We start from the raw sequence: 23,220 nt of genomic DNA, 5'->3' as shown, positions 1-23,220 counted from the left end.
ATCCAATACATTATTTTTATTCACGTAGCTCTTCACATGGGAATCAACAAGGAAAAAATGTGCGCGCCTTTGTTTGTTTACAAGCGAAGCGCGGAGATAGTTAGGAATGCCGCGTAACACACTCATTCTCTGGTGTAAGGAAAAGGGAATTAATGGGTTCGAACTTGCCAGGGAATACAAGAAAAATCATTCCAACACACACCCGTCTAGTCACTGGGAATCGAACACAATAACTCATCTTAACATCATGCGTGCAGACAGTGTCCACAAAATCACAATCTCATAATGCATAAATTACAAGAGTTTAAAATGGCATGGCCATCTGGCCTAAAATTAATTATGGTAACTTACGAACACCACAATAACTCAAACCGACTCCACTACCACATAAGGATAGGAATAAGGAATGGGAAAAGCATTCAACATTCATGAAATGCACATTTACCACTCACACATCTCATTAATCATGGCCTCATAATCTCAATTAAAGTTAGAATTACAGACCATGAAATTGCGAATACATGAATTAATATCAATAGTACCTAAACTTTGATTAGGTACCTACATAATAATAGGCAAATGATTTTTATATTAAAAATCGCATCAATAATTAAATAATCAACTCAAACTTTTAATCAAAAGAAAGAAAGATTAAATAATGACATTTTTTCTACTAAATCTTTTTGCTAAAAAAGAAAAGTAAAATTTTCATAAAAAACTTCTCAAAATTAAGCATTTTCTCCAGCGGAAAAATACTCGGGCTTACATCTAGACATTCTTAGATAAGATAGGTAAATCCTTAAATCTAACATGTTTAATAAAATAGATACTTAAATCTAAATAAAATATGACTGTAAAAATCATCAAACATCGGAAAATTAAAACTTCATAATTTTAAATCTTCGTGAATCAAAATTGCGTAAAATAAAATTGCAATTGAAAAATGCAAATTAAATTACCAAAATAAAACAAAAGCTCAATTATAAGAAAAGAACTTCTCTAAATGCTGAGTTTGCAATTTCTCTCTGTTTTAAGAAGAAAGCAACTTGTACATATTCATACAGTCAAAATTAAGGCAATTTGGGGCCTCAGTTAGAATGAACCCCTCAAGATACAAACTAACCAATCTTTCAAATATTAATAATGCCATGTTCCAGCTATCCTGACGGACGTTATGTCTTTCCATCACAATTTTTTGAAACTGCATAATTTCCGACAGGATTTCTGGCGCAGGGCTCCATCAACTGAAAATAAACATAATTAGTGATGTTTAAATCAAATCAAAAATTAAAAGAATCATGAATAATTCAAGAAACTTTAGAATCATCAATCAAAGCAATCAAAATAAAATTATCTTATGCTTTAGTTTTGCCGTTCTGTAGTATGTCTGGCCGAGGTAACAGAGCTAAGATACACTATAGAGCGGTCTTATTAAGCTTAAATCTTCGAACTCAAAGAATCTACTTAATTCAAGGCGAAAAAAATCTGCATTTTTCTTTAGGTACATCGGTTAAAAGGTAATTAGAAATAATTTTAATATATGTAATATTAAATTATCTATGTGATTATAATAAATCTTAAGAAATATTTATATGATGTAAAAAATCTCATTGTGTTACTTTTTATCATATCGAATTTCAATCAAACAAGGATAAAAATGTTCGTATTTGCGTAGGTACCTAGGAAAATTTCCGCGAAAAAAATCCTAGGTCCCGGAAAGACTTAAATCATTGAAAAAACTTGCGTAAACGTATAAATAACTTAAGTTTGCATTTCAAATGAAAAAAATCTTGCGTCGATTTGAAAGTTTAAACGAAATTGAGTCAAAATTTGCGTTTTTTGTCTTTCGAAAAAAAATATCTGATAAATCTACCGTAAAAATAAAATTCAAAGTTAAACAAGAACGATACTTATACTAAACTTTGGGTAGATTGATCTTGAGCAGACGTCTTGCGGAAGTCTCGTTACTCGTGGCGGCTGCGTCATCTGATAATTTGAACTTGCAAACTACGGTCCTCCCACCTGGGCGCACTTCTTCCACACGCCCCAATCTGAACTTCTTCATCAAATTTGTGCTATCGTCGATTAGCACCACGTCTCCCGGCTCGAGCAGCACCTTGTTGCTGCGCCACTTGACGGACTTGAGTAGCTCAGGCATGAGCTGCTCCTTGTACACCTGATGGAACTGACGGGTCAACTCCTCCAAGTTCTCCAGCCTCCTGGTGATGGGCTCTTTACAACCTGTCTCAAAGGTGCAGATTGCATCGTTGGTCCTGCCGCCTAACAGATCAGCAGGTGAAATTATTCTCCAGCAATTGACGTCATCTCCTTGGGTGGCATAGGTCAATGGCTTAGAATTCAGGACTCTTGCAGTCTCAGCACACAACACCAATAAATCATTGAAGGTTACAGTAGCACCAGCCAACTTCTTGTTCAACACACGCTTGACCAGCCCAACCTGCCTCTCCACAGTACCCACGAACGAGTGTGCTGCGGTGGGCACCAGATGCCATTCAAAATGCATTCGGGTATCCTTCAAAAGTTCATCCATAATTCGCTTGGCACCGGCCATATTGGTGCCTCTGTCTGTGGTAACCCTTCTAGGCATATTGTAAAACGCCTGAAGTTTTCTCAAGCCGACCAGCACGGCTTCAGTTGAATAATCAGTCAACACATCAACAAACACAGCCTGTGTAAATCTACAGGCCACAATCAACAACCAAACCTTGTACTTGGTCTTGGAACTCCTGGTACCAACGCCAGGCTTCGTAACTTCGATCGGCCCCGCAAGGTCCATATGCACCTCCTTGAAGGGCACAGAGGGCTCGACACGATCTGGCAGAATATTAGCAATTGCGGGACTCGAACGCTTGGCATATTCAATGGAACATGCAGCACAACTCTTGACCACTTTCATAGCCTCCATGCGGCCATGTGTGATCCATGCATACCTGCGGCTTTGCGCCAACGTCTTACGATGGCCTCCATGCCCCAATTCATCGTGGGACTGTTGAAGGATGAGCCGCGCCAGCCTGTTGTGGCGGCTGAGCAAGACAACACCTGGGCTGTCCTTCATAATCTTCCTGGGGCCTCCAGCAGCGGCCTCAAGAGCCTCATCTCCTCTCCCGGACATTTTCAATATTGTAAATGTCCTAAGAGGATAACATCCATCATGACCCACAATGGGCCAACAAACCTGGACCTTGTGATGATACGGTTGAAGGGAGTCGAATTTCCCCTCGGCGTCCATGGTCATCTCCTTCTCTTGGTTGAAGGAAGTCAAAAACAGGTCACAAACAGAATCCATGTATGTATTTGTGAAAGTATAGTTCTCATAATGCTTAGAACTATCATTGTTGCTAACATCATCCTCAATTGTTGTAACGCCACGTTTCTTGATAAGCAGCGTTTTAAAGCAGTTGGCAGCCTTAAGAACTGCGGCTACAGTCCTCCTTGCCTGCCTGTAGGTCCTTCTTGCCAGGGACCTCCAGAAATCATTGTCCACTACCTGTGTGAACATTACCTTGAGCTTCGCCATCTTGGGATTTAGCTCGCTCTCGGGAATGGATGCATTTACCTCACCCGCCGTCTTAACGGGCCACTGGTCCTGTTCCAGGCGCAACCAGCTTGGACCTTCCTGGTATGTAGATCCAGGTTGTACATCCTCAATCGTACACAAACCACGCGTCGCCAGATCGGCATTGTTGTGTTGGGTTGGAACCCATCTCCAATCTTCAGGGCTCGTCAACTGTTGTATCTCGGAAACACGATGACTGTTAAAAACATTTAACATAACACTGTCACTGGATAGCTGAGCTAGGGCGCAGCTGCTATCACTAAAAAACACTTTGCCAGAAATGTTGAAAGGTAGGGCTCTGGCAACAGTATCCACAAGCCTTGCCAAAATTAGACAACTAAGCATTTCTAACCTTGGAATAGACTCAATCTTCACTGGTGCGACACGTGACTTGGCGCAACACAAAACCACATCATATCCTCCAGGAACTGGCCATCTCAGGTAGGTGATGGCTGCATAGGCCTGGTTAGATGCATCGCAGAAACCAACAAGCATTGGAAGCCCCAACGGCTTATCAGGAACCATCGAACGTCTGAACGACACATTTCCAAGTGCCGAACGGTCCTGGAGGCTGGACACGAGCTCCGACCTCAACTCTCCAGGTATAACATCATCCCAGTTACATCCATGTATGCAAACTGAGCGCAGACAAAGCTTGGACTTAAGCAGCAATGGCGCTGCTAGACCCATTGGGTCATAAAGTTGTTGCACAATTCTCCAAACTTCACGTTTAGTTATCAACTCAGGTAGACTTCTCCAGAGGTCCTCCAGGTCCAGATCCTCTAGTAACTTTCTACCCTTAATCTTCTCGCCGTGGTTGGCTCTGACAGGTAGGAACAACTTATCCTGTTTAGGATCCCAAACGAGGCCCAGAACTTTTACACTGTCAACATCATCTCCAGAATAAACAACGGATTTAAACTTGAAATTGCCAGGTGCAATCATATCCTCCAGCTCTTGGACCAGCTGGACAGCTTCAGGTTTACTGTTATGACCGCTCAAACAGTCATCCACGTAAGTACAAGTCTCCAATTTGACCGATGGAGGATCTTGATACAAAACAAATTCAGAACTGAGTGGTTGCTGAACATCTCTCCACACATCCTGCTGGGCTACAACGTCACAACCTCTAATCTTCTCAGATCCATAAACATCTTGAACATCCTGCTGGGAACGTCCACCAAAAATACGACCAGTGAGTCTGAGGGCGGTCACGGCCATATCTCCAGCCAAGGCCTCACCAAAGTTGATGGTTTTGGTAAGGTAGACCTCTGGCTCTCCATCAACTGTATCAGCGAAAAAAACACGTTTCAGCTGAGAATCTTCATAGGTAGCTAATAATGAATTGTAGAACTTCTGAATATCAGCCACGAATGCACACTTATAACTTCTGAACCGGATAAGATTGTGCATCAGAGTATATAATGGAACTGGGCCGTCCATCATAATACTATTGAGGCTTAGCCCCTTGCAGCAGAGGCTAGAATTGGCGCATATCCTCAACGGTGTGGAAATAGACTCTTTATATGCGCAGACTAGGCTCGAATAATACACGGGCTTAGTATAAGCTAGGTCTTCTGGCGAAGCTTTCTGATACACTCCACGAGACACAGCTTCTTGAAACACTTGGCAGAAGGTGCTGTATTCACCTTTTTTAATCATTCTCTGCCGGTCACGTAAGCAGATCTTATAGGCCTGCTCTGAATTGTCAAATAACACACTTGGCGGCTGCTTGTAGGGATATGAGGCCGTCCAAATATGGTTCTCAAGATCTAATGTCAGACCTTCTTCAATCAGCTGCCGCTTACGCACGTCCAAGGCGGACTGCCCGGCGGCTATGGCGGCGCAATGACGGCAGTTCTTACAACCGCTGCACATTGATGGCGGCTGTATTCCCAAACTCTCAGTACTCAGGAACTCCATCTTGCTGACCTCCAACTTCACAGCTTTACAGGCGACAGGATTAGCAACAGTCCTGCCATCTGCAGACACAACTAAATAGCCTGTACCAAATAGGCTTCTGTACAGTCTAGAATCACCAACCATTTTATCTGCACACGGGAACATAGCTGGTGTTAAATGGCCGATTAAAACATCAATCTTGCCGTCGACCATAGAAAAATTATCAGGCTTCATGTTGAAAATATCGGCGGCGGCTGTAGGATCAATAGAACGCAACCCTTCTTCAGTACCAATGCTGGGCACTACCGCCGCCTCCAGAATATGTGAATTCCGGTTGCGGTCAACCAAACAAATCTTGACTGTAGGACATGCTTGGCTCTTTCCATCTGCCAGAGAAATAGTAGCTGTGCGACCAGTTGATGGCAACTCTAACTTCTTGGCAATGCTTCTAGAAATCAACGTCAAATTTGCTCCACTGTCCCACATGGCATTGACGGTGACTTGACGTTTGTCAGCCGCCAACGCCGGGACCTGCTGCAACATCAGCATAAAATTGTTCTTGCTAAACAGTGATTCATACACTGCCGCAACTTGTCCACTAGCAACTGATTCATGTAATAATGAATTATGAGGCTGGTTGCAACTGTCAATGGTACAGCTGCCAAGCTTATCGGCTCTGGGACAATCGGCCACCCGATGCCCTTTTTGTAAGCAGAGCAAACAGGCGCCTATCTTCTTGATGAAGACTTTGCGTTCAGGAACAGACATATCCCTAAACTTGGAGCACTTAAACAACAGGTGATCAGAGTTACAACCTTCCGACGGGCAAGGCTGTTTCTTCTTGGTCTTAGCTGGAGACCCAGGTTTACCAACGGCTGTAGCTGCGGCCGCAGGATTACCTTTCTTCTTGGAGGGGGTGTCTACATCGATTGAACACCTCATCAAAATGGCGCCACGCTGTTCCTCTATAATCTTCAACAGCTTAGGAATATTTGGGGTATCCATCGAGCCCAACGCCAGGTTGAGCTTGTCCTGGAAATCACGTGGCAACTTTTTGGATAACATTTCCAAAAGAATAATGGTCAACCACTGGCTTGTGGTGACTTCCTCATCATCATCATCTTTAGTCAGCTGCTCGAGCTGGCTAACTGCACCACCAAACTCTGCTAAGACTGTGACAATCTGGTTGGAGTCCGACGGTTTAGGCTTCTTCTCCCATTGGTTGAAAAGGCAGAGCATCTGACGTGTTTTGGACTTAAAACGTGCGTCGAGGTAAGCCCATTGAGATTCATGCGATTGAATCTGAATTAACTGAAGTCTCAACTCTTTATTTTTGCAAACCTTTTCACTGCTCAACAATAACTGTAAATATGACGGGTCCTGTCCTACGGTAAGCTTTTTAAAATTGTCCTTGAAACTTACGTAGGCTGACTCTGAGCCGTCAAAGCTTGGAAGAAGACGTTCGTCGACACGATTCATATATCCTGGCGTGAATATAGAACCGGTGCCGAACTGTGGTGTGCCAAACGGCGACACAAATGGCGATGCTGTCGAAGCACCCGCCGTCGTTGTAGGCGGCTTCACAGGTTCAAGCTTAACCTCGGCCAGCCGTTTCATCAAAGCAGACAAAGTGTTTATAATTGGTTCTGGTAAGGGAAAGTATGACCCTTTGATAACTTTCACAATCTTTATGCAACGATCATATAGTTCAGCCTTATGGTCAGGCAAATTATCACCAACTAAATCAACAACACTTTGAATGTCACTGAGCTCCTCCATAGCATCTAGAGCATCTTTCAGAGCGTTATAATCCTTTTGCACAGTAATTATATTAGAATAAATGTCACTAAACTCCTCAAGCTCTTGGATTCTCACACCAAGCTTGCTAAAACTGACCATAATGCTATCGAATGTCTCGAACTTGTCATGGACAAGGATTGACTCCTTAGTGAAATGTCTAACATCAAGCTCTGAAGATTCACTGACCAACTTCATCACTTTATTTAGTTCACTGGTTAGGGCCTCGACGGCTGGGCGCAGCCGTAGTCCCAGTTGAGCGCCTTTATTCTTTTTAGGACCCATGATTGTCACAATAATTAACTGTACTGATTACGATTATAATAGTGTGTGGTAAGGTATCACAACCAACACATTCACAAAACTTCACAGATATTTTCTTAGCCGCATCTGTTCTGTCTCGTTTTCATTGTTTCGGTACGCATGCCTTGCCGTACACGAAATCTTAATCTCCAAGCCCTCCGAATGACCAACATGTGAATGTTTACAAATGTGTATTTATTACCATGAAAACGGTGCATCTAAAACAAAAATATAAAATTAATAACATAATATTAATGGTTTATTATTTTTGTATATCGAGGTTGCGTGATTTCAATTTAATTAAAAATATAAAATTTCTAAAAAACTTTAAATTGGCACGAAACATATTAAATAGCATCAGAAATTGATAATTTTAGATTCAAATGATCAATAAAATTAAGGAAAATATTCGTATGTCAAAAGTTAGCAGTTAAATGGTCTATTTGTTGAAAAATTAATGTTTTAAATTTCTTCGTAAAAATATACCATACTACACTTATTATTAAGAATTAAAGATAAATTCTTACCACATTATACGTCAAACTAAGCAGGAAGGCTTATTTGAGATCTTCCACGGATTAGAGCGCATGTATATCCATCCAATACATTATTTTTATTCACGTAGCTCTTCACATGGGAATCAACAAGGAAAAAATGTGCGCGCCTTTGTTTGTTTACAAGCGAAGCGCGGAGATAGTTAGGAATGCCGCGTAACACACTCATTCTCTGGTGTAAGGAAAAGGGAATTAATGGGTTCGAACTTGCCAGGGAATACAAGAAAAATCATTCCAACACACTGTGTGTGAAAGATAAAGAGCCCAAACTGCTTGACTTTTTAAGTTTGGGTATGACACATAACTGAGAGTTGGAATTTTTTGAATATCTCCATCCTGGCGGGCACAGGATGCCAGCAAACCTGGCAGGGTCATCCAGGTAAAGATAAAAAATATTTTTTTGACTTAAACAAAGCATTTTATCTTACCAAAATACTAAAATATCCTCTAGTAGTACATCCTCATATTAAATACAGGTGTTCAAGTCAATTTCAGGTTCCAGGTATGATCCTGCAGGTCCTGATCCTCCAGGTCTCCAGAAATCTTTAAAAGGCTCCTGTGACCGCAATTTTTGACTTAGAGACTTCAAATTTTAAACTTAAGCTTTTCTTACATGTCTATATAATGTATTAAAATTTCATGAAGATCCGCCGCCGTTTTCCCGCCGACCGCCGACTGCGGCGGCTGGCAGCTGCAAAGTACAGCTGCGGCCGCTGAAATTTATGTTTTGATATTTCAAACATAAAATTTACATAAAAATAAACATTTTCTGGAAAAAAAATTTTCTTCTAGCTTCAAAAATAAAAAAATTACAGCCGTTTGAAATTTGTAAGTAAAAAAGGACCTAAAAACAAAGGTTGTTCAATAAAAGGGTGAAGGAAGCGAAAATTGACCTTGACTTACTTAAGGTCGGAAATTCATCATAACACAGGGAACTTGCACAAAAAATTTTAGCCCTCTAGCTCTAATAGGAACTGAGATAATAGGGGGGGGCGTTGAACGCCCCCCCCCCGACTGATTAAGGTGCGGCAAGGGGCCCGACTGTAAAGGGTTAAACTTAGAAAAGGTGTTTTTGAATATCTCTGAAAACAACGGCGCTTTTTAGAGCATAAAGATTTCAAAAAGTGTGTGTGATGACTTTTTCGGCCATTATTTTGTACTTTTTAGGTAGATTTATGAATAATAAAAAATGTCTACCATTCTAAAAAGATAAACAAACATATTTTTTGATTATTACAATTTGTATTCAACAGATTGTAAATATTTAACATCTTAAAAATACAATTTATTTAAATTAAATTATCACATTATAAATCAAACGTTTTGTTGTATTCTATTGTTAAGATTTAATACTCCATGACAGGAAAACCAGCTCATGACCGGAAATATTTCATCTTGTTACCTAAATTCCTACCCCCTCCCCCTGAATTTCCTCTATATTTGGTGCAAGACTGGATTTAATCTCCAAAATCTCCGCCCCCTTTTGACAAATTATACTTGTGTGTTATAATCCATCATAATAACTTCATTCAAATAGGGTAGGGTTTCTAAAAGGCATTTTTATTTTAAAAATTCAAACCTTAATAACTTTTTTATCTTAAGAGATTTTTTTGTCAAATAAAAAGGTTTTTTTTTCTTTTTACTATAAGTTACGTTATTATAGAAGATTCTTTTTAAACAACATGCATCACAATCAAGAAATATGAAAAAATGACAAATTGCAGTATTCTAAAAATGCTTTTGTGAGGAACCAAAAAGTATTTCACCTTTAAAACTCATTAAAGTACTTTTCTTAGACCATTTTCTAAATAAATATTGAAATTTTAAGATTTTTTTATACAAAATAGATGAGTTATTTAAATTTTTCTTGATCAACATTTTTCACACAAGGCATTTTTTGACACCATACACCTATCATAGAGGCCGCATTTTTAGAGATACTGAAAAACACCTTTTACAAGTTTGATGTGCTTTAGTACAGAGAACAAGGATATATAATTATTTTTTCTGTATTTCTTCTGGTTGTTTCTGAACATCGAAAAACTCAGTTTTTTCTGACTCACCCTGTATCTATCTATCTATCTATCTATCTATCTATCTATCTATCTTTCTATCTATCTATCTATCTATCTATCTATCTATCTATCTATCTATCTATCTATCTATCTATCTATCTATCTATCTATCTATCTATCTATCTATCTATCTATCTATCTATCTATCTATCTATCTATCTATCTATCTATCTATCTATCTATCTATCTATCTATCTATCTATCTATCTATCTATCTATCTATCTATCTATCTATCTATCTATCTATCTACTTAGACGCTGACAGACAAAGCCGAAGAAGCAGATGCAGAAACCCAGACAGATCCTACAACCACGTGAGTATCAGTGATACATGGATTAGGCTACTGGATAATAATTTTTCCTGGGATATGGGGATATGGCAATGTATGATAGATAATTCCCCTCTCCTTTCTACTTATAATAAACATAGTAATGATAGTTAAAAATTCTTTTAAAAATTCTAGAGAATGTTGTTTTGTTCATTTAAATCCTAATCAGCATCCTTCAACCCCTACCCCTTCCCAACAATATCCTAAACAAATGACAGATCACAGAACAAGTTTAAGGAAAATAAATTTTTATATTTGAATATCGCTTCGTTCTTCGATTAATTCAATGCTAATTGTTCTGCAAATTATACCTATTACTTACGATACTCCTATATGTAAAAAACACAAAGTTGGATTTTAACATTTTATGCTTTTATTAAAACCTAATTAATTGGTAGGTTCAAACTAGCAGTGTTCAAATTATTTAACAGTAATTACGATAACTAATTGGGTTATTGTATATCAATCTGTCGTCTATTGTCTCATCCCTTAAGATCTCTGGATTAATTAGATCAATCTGACATTTCTCTTATAAGAGAATCTTTAGCTATTTGAATTAAGTAACTAAGCTTCTATATGATTAGGATATATCCGTCCGTATGTTTATTCGCTACGGTCTGTCCGAGGGTTAATGAAAGATTTCAACATATAGCTAAACTGCATTGTTAACTAAAATATATAAAGAAAAGATAAAAATTACTGTTAAAAATTCTCCAATTTTCAATTGTTATTAAAAAGCCTAAACAAAATCCAAATGATTAACATACGAACTTTTTGTCCTAGATTAAAATATTATTATTCATTTATTTATTTGTATGAATAAGGCTGTTGAAAATGTTATTTAACTATCATATGCATGTGACTTACTAAAAAATCCTTAATTAATATCTTTTATTTTGGGCTGGCATTTTTACGAATTTTAATCCTTTAGTGATTTGCCTCATGAAGCCAAGTTGAGCAATGGATGAAACCTATCCCCTAATTTTGAAATGAATTGAATTTAAGTAAGGGGATTACTTTAGGTTACGTTAGGTTATATTTTACACAAGTTTAAGGAACCGCAGGTATAAGCCCTGCAAGCACAACTAACCAACAAACTTAGATTATAGAGGGGTTGCGCTTTAAACTAGGGTTGGGCCGGATACTTTTTTGGCCGGATACCGGATATCTGGCTGATTTTAAACGCCGGATATCCGGCCAAATTACCGGATATCCGGCCGGATAACCGGCCAAATTACCAGATACTAAAGTAGCAAAAAAAAATTTCTTCAGAAATCTTATATAAATTTACATAAAGTTAAACTTGTTCAGAAAAAATGTTCTTCTAGCTTCAATAATAAGAAAATTATAGCCATTTAAAATTTTAAAAAGCAGAGATTTTTGGTGTAAAGTATAAAAAATTTAAGAGCCGGATATCCGGCCGGATATTGAAAATGGCCGGATATCCGGCCGGATATCCGGCCCAACCCTACTTTAAACAATACCGCGTAGCCAGGGACGTCTTAGCTTTTAATTTTAGGGGGGTATAATGTGAGGATTTAAAAGTTTGAGGGGGGTAATCTAATGTAATTTTTAAATTTTAAGGGTAAATTGAGGGGTTTGAAAGTTTGAGTGGGGTAAACAAACACCCCTTTACCACAATCCTAGGGAGAAAATAGTGTGATCCTGGATATTTCATGTACAAATATACATACATATAGAGTATAGTTGGAGGCATTAATTAATTTCTTATCTCTGATATTTACTTTATTACTATATACCCTAGTAGAGGGCTGGGTTTAGTAGGATTTTATATATAAAAGAAAAAAGTTTCACCCTATTCTCTTCCTTTTTTTTATGAAAAGTCCATTTAAAAAAAACTTAAATATAAGGGGGGGGGGTTGGGGGTAGGGAAGGTTTTAGTGTTTTACTTTAGATCTAGTATTGTCTTAGGTTTTTATCTTAAATTGGGTATAGGCATTGTGCTAAAATATCCAAGCTTTTAATTTTGAGGGATGTAAAATGAGGGATTTTAAAGGTTTGAGGGGGCAATCTAATATAATTTGATTTTTTTTTTGGGGGGGGGGGGGCGGGATGGAAATGAGGGCTTTCAAAGTTTGATGAGGATAAACACCAATCCTTGAACGTCTATGACCTTGTTGGGTTACGCCCCCCAGCAGGGATTGAACAAAAAGAAAAAATATTCCTTAATTAAAATATGGGGGATTCTGTGCTCGCTGGACACTTTTAGAGAAAGCACCAATTTATCTGAACCCGATTCAAAATCCTAATGACTCTGTTATATAACACCTCCAACTAAGCAAACACAAAAATGTAAAATGTTATGTGGACTCTATCAGGGATGGATGGGATAAGACAATGGATGAAAAATTGAATCATATCCCCAATTATTACAACAAATTTACCCTGTCTGTAGATTAGATTTATTGATGGAAAATTTGAACTCTTCTTGTTTATTTGATTTAAAGATTTATGAAATCCCAAAAGTTTCAAAGATCACTAAATTGTTTATAAAACTTTGAGGACTAGTAGTATTTTATAATGTTCCCTTTCTACCTCTTGTTGTCTGTACATCCCCTAAAGAAAAACAGCCCCCCCCCCCCAAACCCCACTCGGATTAATTAGATTCCATTTGCCTATCCATGTATTCCGAGAACTTACTGGGCTGATAACCTTTACACTTAATTTTAAAAAGTTCATACATTTACATTCATTTAAGATATGTTTTACAAATTTTTTTCAATGATTTTTGAGAAGTATTTTATTTTGGTCTGTTGGTCACATAGCACTAGTAGGTACAACTTTTGACGTCTTTAATTATGACGCAGTTTGGGCTGAGATTCGAACCCATCACTTCCCCAACTATAAGTAGATGAGCATTGAATATATATATAGTAGAATTTTTGTTGGTATTATTTTCATAATGGATATTATGTGCAGTTTGTTTGCAACTAATTAACTAGAGTACGAGTAAATAACTAAATTTCCAGTTACCGATTAATATCCGCTGGATCAGAACCGGTTCTCAGACATACTGAAAAATCATGTACAGCATTGTATTACAGACAGTTTTCTTTAAATATCAAAATAAAAACCATAAAATTAATACCAGTTTGAATATCCGCGGAAAGCTGTCCATAAAACGATCCAATAAATAACTCCTAATCACTATTGAACGGGTGAATAACTATGCATTATTTCAGGCCTACAGCCACACCTCGAGCAGAAGAGATAGGCCAGTATGGAGTGGACAAGGAGACACAAATTTATCCAGACGACCCCCACCTTTTTAATTTTGATAAAGAGGTAACATATTCATTTAGGGAGGAGACATTGGGCTGCTTATTATCCTAGAACCCAAAGTTTTATTATTCGTTGGTTTAACAACTTTGGGAATCTTATTGAAAGTTGATTGCTTGGTTCAAAAGATTCTACAATAAATTTCAATGTACAGAAGGAGTAATTTTGTCTCTAATCATTGGGCTCGTACATAAATATATATCGTCCATTGTATTTTCCCTTAAGATCCTGTTAATGACAGTAAAACTCTATGAAAATTTTGTGACGATATAATTCAACCTAATTATGTAATCATAATATCATTAATATTTGAACAATTTCTAATTAAAGCTGTCATTATCAATAGTTGATATGATGTCAGTCTTGACCAATTTTTATTAGATGAGCATAATCAACATCTCAATTTCATTTTTAAAAATGGTGCCACTTTTGACAAACTAAATTTTACAGATTTTTTGATTTTATGGATTGTCATTAGTTTCAAATCAAACAAAACTTCACAAAAAAATCCTCAATATATTTTCTCGTATTCATTTGAATCCGGTGGATAGGAACCGGTTTTCATCCATACGAAAAAAACTATGTCTAGCATCGTATTATATCCAGCTTTCTACGAATATAAAAATGTACAATCACAAGATTAAAACCAGCTCTTTAATCTTATAATTGTACATTCTATATCCGCGGAAAGCTGTTTATAATACGATGCGAGAAACAACTATTACTTCTTGCATAAGTAGTAAAATACATGACAGCCATTTTAGGCAAAAAAGAACCTAAGCCAAAGACATGAAGGAAACAAAAAGGGTTTTGGTAAAAAAAATGTAAAAAAAAGAAACCACACACAAAATGCTAGCCCTCGGCCCTCTAGCTTTAACAGAAGCTGAGATAATATTTTAAGATATTCCAAGGTGAAACCCCTAAAGACTTGGGGTGAAGCCATAACAACATTAAATTGCACAAAATAAAAGTTTGTTTTATAAACCGGGAATTAATGGACACAGGGCTGGTTTTTAGTCCCCAAAGTTCATATTAAAGTTTTCTTATTCGTTGGCTTATCTACTTTGGTGACTTTTTTATATGATTCATTAAGTTGAGTGTCCAAACGTTTCAACCACTAATTGTAATCTACAAAAAGAAAAAAAGGGGGTAATTGTGTGTATTATCACAGGGGATGTAAATCAATTTATCAGCCATTGTCTTGTCCCTTTAGATCCCTGTGTATAAAGCTGTAATGAAAGATAATAAATTATTATCAAATTATTTATTGACTTTTTCAGCTCATAAAATGATTAATCATTAAAAATATATAAAATATTAACTTGTTGAAAAATTCCAACGGTTTTTAATTTTTATTAAATTTTTCAATGTAAGTACAGTTTAATATATTGAATATGTTAAAATTTCAAATGATAAAATTTTATGTCTTTTATGAGACTATGATCATATGCTATTGTATGAGTAGTAAGTTGCAGGGATCTTAAGGGATAAGATAATTAATTGATGAATAGACAAAAATACCCTTCTATAGATTAAAATTATTTGTGAAAATTTTAAACACTTTAGCCAACCAAAGTTCATAAAAATACCCAAAGTTTTTAAGCCAACAAACTTTGGGTACCAGTGTAATTTATAGTCCAATCCCCTCCCTACCTGTATGTTCCCCTGTTGTATTTGTAAAAGATTACTCAATGAAAACACCAAGTCTGCACCTATCTCATGGATATTGAAATAAGTAAAGAAAATTTGAAACTTTCAAACATATTTCTAGCCACGTTGTAAGATCTAACCGTCATGGCTCTATACTGGGATTCTATATTGACATGGTAGGGCTTGTGTAAACTTTACATAACCTAACCTAGAATGATTTCTCCCCAAAAAAATTAAATGACTAAATACAATTTTAGGGAACATTAAAAGTAAATTGTCTTAATAAAATTCAAAGCTTTTTAATCAATTTTATCTCAAAAGTTATCATAAATTTTTTTTTTTTATATCAAATCAATATTAACTAAATATAATCGTATGTCATATGTTTTAGTCTATCGACTAGACACTAACACTTTATTAAAAGCAATTTTTAAAAAACAACCCTTTCATTGCACAACATTTGTCCCGAAATCTTACAATGTTTGGGCTTTAATTCATTTTTCTAAGCCCAATTTCTCGTTCATTTACCCCCGAGGTTTCATGTAGAGAAAAATTGTAAAAAGACCTGTGCATGTTTTATTTAATTTAGGTGTAATAAGCATGAAAATACTTTATTCTATATAATAAATTTTGTTGTTTTTTGACGATTCTTGAAGGTTTAATAGGGCACACATTTTATATTATCTTCTTTATTTTAGGTTGGGGTGATTCTTGAAGGTTTAATAGGAGAGACATTATATATTATCTTTTTTAATTTTAGGTTGGGGTGATACTTGAAGGTTTAATAGGGCAGACATTTTATATTATCTTCTATAATTTTAGGTTGGGGTAATACTTGAAAATTAAATAAGGAAGACATTTTATATTATCTTCTTTGATTTTAGGTTGGGGTGATCCATGAAGGTTTAATAGGGCAGACATTTTATATTATCTTCTTTAATTTTAGGTTGGGGTGATACTTGAAGGTTTAATAAGGAAGACATTTTATATTATCTTCTTTAATTTTAGGTTGGGGTGATACTTGAAGGTTTAATAGGGAAGACATTTTATATAATATCTTTAATTTTAGGTTGGGGTGATACTTGAAGGTTTAATAGGGAAGACATTTTATATTATCTTCTTTAAATTTAGGTTGGGGTGATACTTGAAGGTTTAATAGGGAAGACATTGGAGATGAGTATTCTAGAAGTAATGGAGGAAGAAGAAGAATTAATACTTAGGTACATAAATAGATAGATGGATACACAAAAAGAGAGATAGATAGATAATGATATGTGTATATATTAATAATATTGTGGCTACGCCCCTTTAGGCCTCTATGGGTACTTTAGATGGTAGGAGGTGAAGTCGACCCACCCCCATTTTTAATTCTAGTTTTAAAAAAGATAAGTAAAAACGTTTTTTGATTGGAAGGAGCAAGTCATTTTATCTAGGGGCAATTGCTCTTGAGAGAATGTACCCTTTGACATATATCGGATGGATTATTATGCATATAGATAGATTGATATTAAGTTGATTTAATTGATTTAAGTAATTGAAATATAATTATATTAATAAAAGAAGGATTAACCGTTGATATATTGATTGATAAAATAACTATTATATTTTTCAGAGAACAAAAGTTGAATCATGAACTACGGTTGAAAGCAATTGAATACATGACAAGATAACTTGGTTATATCAAAATTTATAGAAATGATTTAGTTTAATTATTGAAGTTTCATAATAAATTTCCAATATGGCTCTGTTTCGGAACGCTATCCTAGCCGTTCTCGAAATCTTAATCTGTTTTAAATTTCAAAATATACCATACTACACTTATTATTAAGAATTAAGATAAATTCTTACCACATTATGATGTCAAACTAAGCAGAAGGCTTATTTGAGATATTCCACACATCAGAGCACATGTATATTCAAGCAATACATTATTTTCAATCACGTAGCTCTTCACGTGGGACTAATCAAAGGAAAAGTGCGCGTTTCTTTTGTCTGTTTACAAGCCACGCGCCGCGCGGAGATAGTTAGGAATGCCGCGTAACACACTCATTCTCTAGGAAATTTGGTGTAAGGAAACAGGGATTAATGGGTTCGAACTTGACAGGGAATACAGGAAATACATACCGAAACAGGCTCCGAATCCGATTCATAACCGTTGGATTTAAGCCGGTTATGAGCCATACTGAAAAATAATGTATTGTATCGTATTTCAGACAGTTTTCTCAGAATGAAAATTTAAAACTTGAGTTTTTTACTATCCGTTGAAAACTGTTTATGATACGATGCGATGAATAACTTTTTTCGTCTACAAAATCTTACCCAAAACTAAAGCTCTAATAGATGCAACAAAAAGCAAGAAACTGAACTTTTTACCAAATAACATACTACACTGCTAGATATTGTAATAGTTATCAATCGCATCGTATTATAGACATCTTTCCGCGGATAGTAAAATAAAAATAAAAGCTTAATTCCAGTTTTGTTTGCCCTGAGGAGCCGGGGGTTCCACGAAAACAAAACTGGAATTAATTTATGAGTTTTTTTTATATTCGTGGAAAATCATCTATAATACAATGCGATACATGATTTTTTGTTATGGCCGGAAGGACAGGTTCATGTTACTTTTTGAACATGGATATGGATCCTGGAGAAAATTTATTTTGCCCCCAAAACTTGGTACATATTGTTTTTGGGGCAACATTAATTTTTCTTCAGGTACACAAAATGTTTTTAAATTGTTGAGTTAAATCTATGTATTACATACATAGATTTAGAATAGAAATTTGAGTTAGGAAAACTCAAGTTTTGTTTAGTTGCGAAGCTACTCTATAAATACTTTTTTGTCGAATAGTTGTTATGAGACATTTAAGAGGAAAAAAAGTAGAAAATAAGTAAAATTTTCTTTAATGTGACTTTTATTTACGAAGCTACTATAAAATACATTGTGTATGTCTGTCCGCTCGTCCTTCAATCCTTATCAATATGGGGAAGAAAATTAAATTTGAGATAGATTGTTATTTTTTTTGGGATGAGTAACTTTGTCCGTTAGACAATCCGTGATTTGTTTTGTGTTTCGCTACTTATGGATGTTGGCATACTTGTTGTTTTTATATCAAAAGCTTTGATATATTATTGAACGTTTTTTTTTTAATAATTTAAAATAAACCAGAAGAGATGCATTTAAACTGGATAAATTAAATAATTTAAAAATCGACGAATTATTTATTAAAAATCTATCATTTAATTTTTAATCATATATTCATCTAAATATAGTTAAATAGAAATTCATAAAACTTAAAATAGTGTAGCTTAAGTTATTAAATTGATTTCATTTTGATATTATTAGTTATTAAATAAATTATTTCATTTTGATTTTTTCAAAAAAAAATATCTTTAAAAATATTTTAGACATACCATTATGTATTTTTAAAAATATGTTAATGTTAAAACTGTAAATAAAACAAATTTATTAAGATATTGTTAAGAAATAAAGATATGTATAATTATTTTATTCTTATTTTTTTCAGGGCTCGACAGCCGCGCCTTAGCCGCATAAAAGCCTCAAATTAAAACCAGCTTGTGTGCAAAATAAAAATATCATCAAAAGCAAAAATATATGACCTGTTATGAATCATCAAACAAAGTTTTAAATCGATAAAATTTAATTTACGAACAAAAGTTGCTTTAAAAAAACTGCTGCCGTTCTTTCAAATCTAATGTTTCAACAAAATATATGAAAGCTGCACAAAGTTTAGGAAGATAATTCATTTTTCTATCTATAGATACTATTCATTATTATGAAATTGGATAATATAATATGACATAATAATATGTTGCTTCCGTACTAATTCTCAGAAATTTAAACAAAAATATGAATGAAATTGAGTCAAAGGCATGTTTAGATTTAGCAAAAAATATGTGTTTAGCTCATTTTGACTGACAAAATATTTAGAGGGAAAAATCTATATATAATTATAATTACCCTAGGTATTCATGTACTCTAACAAAGTGCTACTCACAGCTAGCTAAAAAAAAATAACCCCACCTCTTTTATCCCCATTTCCTCCCTTCCTACTGTGTGAACGAACTGACCAATAAATGAGGTTCATGTCAGACAATTTAAAATTTGTAAAGGCTTACCAGAGCTGGATCTTTAAATCGTTTAGTGGTGCGCTGAATCGGGGCGATCCAGTTCAGCGCACCTAGATATTATTAGATTATAATCTTTAAATCAAAATGGAATGGGCGAATCAGCGCGCCCAGTGGCGCGGTAATGGCACTCAGCGAGTAACATTGCCGCGCCAAACCAGGATGAACTGGATCATCAGCGCACCACTGAACGATTTAAAGATCCAGCTCAGTACTAAATCAGCTACTTGACCCTGATCTATATCTGTTAGTTTGTGGAAACTAGGCAAATTTTGTCATTCAATGGAAAGCGGAAAGAAAGAAAATATTAAAAAGTGGCAGGCCTAGGATATATTGAAAGGGATAGATATCTAGAATATTAATTAAAGGAGAACAAAGAAAATTAATAATATATTTTCCACAAACAACCCTGTAAATATAGAGTGTTGACTCGTTGAGGGATAAATGAATGGACAATAAATAGATGTACGTACCCAATTATGATAGACATAATTATACACTCTTTAGATTAAAATTTTTGATACTGCAAGTTTAAACCAATCAATCAAAATTTAATAAAAGTGCTTTGCGTGTTTAAGCCAGCGAATAAGAAAACTTGATTAGAAACTTTGGTACCAGAGCTGGATCTTTAAATCATCTCAATGGTGCGCCAAATCGGGGTGCGCCGAATTTCAGCCAATCACAGCGCGGCATTTTGTATAATGCTGTGCACTCATTTGTGGAAAGTTGGCTCACCCCGATTTGGCGCACCATTGAAATGATTTAAAGATCCAGCTCAGTTCGATTCACAGTCCAATGTCTCCTCCCGCCCCTGAGTAAAATACTAAATTGTATAATATTGATTCCAATTATTAGATTCTAACTTTAGAATGCTACAAAAATTTTATTGGAACATTGTTCCCTATCCAGTGATATCGCTATATAATACATTTATGACGTAGATAATAATAAAGCTTTTTTTGTCCCAGAAACATAGGTTTTAAAATAGCAGATATCATAAAATATTTTTTATTAGGACTTACAAAAAAAAAAGTAAAAACGTTAAATGCAAGAGTCGATTTAAAAAAAATCTATAATACAAAAGGTAGAACTATGTCAGTCTGTTTAAGCTTAAGATCTTGGTAACCGCTTGACCGACATGATTGTTCTTTTCCACAGAATTATTTTATGTTAGGTTAAATTGGATAATCGTTGCCCCATAGAGTTAGGATACCACCACAGGTTTAGGTCTTGCAATGTAATGGCTTTGCAGAGGTTGGGTATAGAACCCCCTCCACCCTATTTTCATTTTTTTAAAGGGTTCGTAGGAATTTTGAAGGAATACTAAAATTTTAATTTTTTGGACCAGTCAAATATTGGACACTTTTGTAATTAGGTCATGCAGTATGAATTTTTTGATACAAAAACATGCAGGAATCTATAAATTCACTTGATAATATGGCAAAAGTATTCTATATTTAGGTTCAGTCAGTCCGTTAGTCAGTGACACATAGTTTAATTCAGGCCTTTTGACTTTTCGAATTTATTTGTAAACATTCACGATGGCTCCTATAACAATTAGGTATACTACCAACATTGTACAAACTTTATATTCACTAACCGAAAGGTGAAACGGTCCTTTAAAACCATAAATTAGAAATCGGTCTTGGAATTGTAACTTTTTTTCTGGGGTTATTTATCCCTCTGACCTCTTAAGGATGACATTTGTTAAAAGCGAAGCTTTTCTATAATTAGGGTCGGTCCGTCCGTCCGTCCGTCCGTAACGGATAGCTTTTTTCGTTAATTTAGGCATGTTAGAATTGTCCTATCGATTTCAAATTTTGCATGGTGATTCCTTTAGTAGTTAGGTACGATTTAGAAAGCGTAGCAACTCTACAATCATTACCAAAATATCCGTACGTCCATTTTAAACATGTTGATTTTTTTTACATTTTTAACAACAAATTTTTATGTGATCTAATCATCCGATTGATCTGATATTTGGTATATTGATTCCTGGGACAACAAAGTATAATGTTATAAGTGAAGCAACTCTATAATCAAGTCCTAAATATGTAAGCATGTCCATAAACATTATCCTGTATAAAGCAATTTTTCAACAAATTTACTTACAATTTTGCTTCAACTCTTTTACTTTTATATTCTGATTATTCAGTTCTGATGTGGTATTCGGCAACCGTGAGCCATGCCTATGGCACCCCTGATCTAGGGTTCGGTGGAGGGTCAATGGCCCTCCCCCGAGTCCTGGGGAAGGGGTCTAGCGACCCCCTCCCTATGCTTAAAATTAATGATTGAATCTGTCATGTTTATTATGGTTAACTGTATTCTTAATTCTCCCCCACCCTTTTCAGGGATGGGGGATCATTATTGCCCAAACTGACCATTGTATATGTATTATGATGCTTTTATGTTATGATTATTTATTCCTATCCATGTAATTATTGTTTGTTGTATATAACTTCAGTATCTTTTAAACCTTCAATAAAGCGACAACTGAATTAGATGTTGATCATTATCTAGTGAATGCTAGAGAAGCGTAGCTTCTCTATAGTAAGGTGTCCACGTCTGTTACACTGCCGTAATCTAATTGAACTCCGGTGTCTGCCATTTATCCTCGGCGGATACCACAACTTTGGTGACAGCTGTGTGAGATTACGGCGAACCACAAGTGTAGAGCAGACGCGCATCTGAGGCTAAGGTACTCCCAGCAGTGAATCTGGCAAAACTGACGCAAGCAACCTGAATTACCCACCCTGGACAGCAAAGTTTAACTCTGCATCCGGCAGTTGTGGAAGCGAGACAGCGAAATTTGACGAATAACCGCGAGCAGCGCTGATATCTAACGGAGAATTGAGCGCCAAAAGGGCTGAAACAGGCCTGCGGACCGGCTGAAACAAGCCAAATAAGTGTAAACGGCTGGAAATAGGCCAACTTTACTGCAAGAAATAGCAGGATCCGAACCAGTGGCGCTAGCAGGACGGGACATTCCCTGCCGCCATCAGCCGGATTTGGATCAGCGGCGCTAGCAGGACGGGACATTCCCTGCCGCCGATAGGCTGAAACATGCCACATAGCTGCAAGCTGCGAGCTAACATACGAGTGTAGTGCACCAGAACAGAGAAAAACTACGTCAACTCCAAGTATCCTGAGAGGCTACAACGCAGCCACCCATCTAGAAAAACAGATATTATGTTACATTGCAGGGATTACCACCCTGGTGTGATGGCTAAACAATAGATTTATGAGCAAAGCTTGGCAAACAAATTGTTGTGTTGTGATAAATCTAAGAATAGAACAGGCTTGGATTTATTGTGTATTGTGATAACAGCTAAAAATAGAACAGAGTTGGTAAACAAATCTGTTATGCAATTGTGATAAGGACAAAAATAGAAGCTAGATGTAATATAATAAAGACCCTGATATACAATCAAAACATCTCAAGCCCACAGCACAACAACAATACACCCCTTATTCCAAGGGAAAGGGAGGAGCCCCTCTCCATTGAAGGCAAATACAATCAGGATGATATAATAGATAAGCCTAGGATTAAGAAGAAAAGGCACTATTATACCAGCACACAGTTA

At 36.0% G+C, this 23,220-nt stretch overlaps 1 protein-coding gene across 3 annotated transcripts in view; it reads left to right on the top strand.

The window, feature by feature from the left end:
- Positions 1-18,993, top strand: part of Rsph3 (Radial spoke head protein 3) — a 71,776-nt gene extending 52,783 nt beyond the window's left edge. Inside the window, exons 10-15 of one of the 3 annotated variants that reach the window (XM_080146927.1) lie at positions 10,464-10,522; positions 13,741-13,843; positions 16,186-16,204; positions 16,638-16,707; positions 17,100-17,228; positions 17,620-18,696. In XM_080146927.1, the coding sequence (XP_080003053.1) occupies positions 10,464-10,522; positions 13,741-13,843; positions 16,186-16,204; positions 16,638-16,707; positions 17,100-17,157 (309 nt within the window). In that variant the 3' untranslated portion in view covers positions 17,158-17,228; positions 17,620-18,696. Of the gene's footprint in view, positions 1-10,463; positions 10,523-13,740; positions 13,844-16,185; positions 16,205-16,618; positions 16,708-17,099; positions 17,229-17,619 lie in introns of all 3 variants that reach the window. The other 2 variants (XM_080146928.1, XM_080146926.1) reach the window with 2 other exon arrangements.
- The last annotated feature ends 4,227 nt before the right edge of the window (positions 18,994-23,220 follow it).

This window comes from Acartia tonsa, chromosome 14, assembly GCF_053477335.1.
Source record: "Acartia tonsa isolate MP-2025a chromosome 14, ASM5347733v1, whole genome shotgun sequence".
Lineage (NCBI taxonomy): Eukaryota > Metazoa > Arthropoda > Copepoda > Calanoida > Acartiidae > Acartia > Acartia tonsa.
This window is presented reverse-complemented; position numbering and strand designations above follow the sequence as displayed.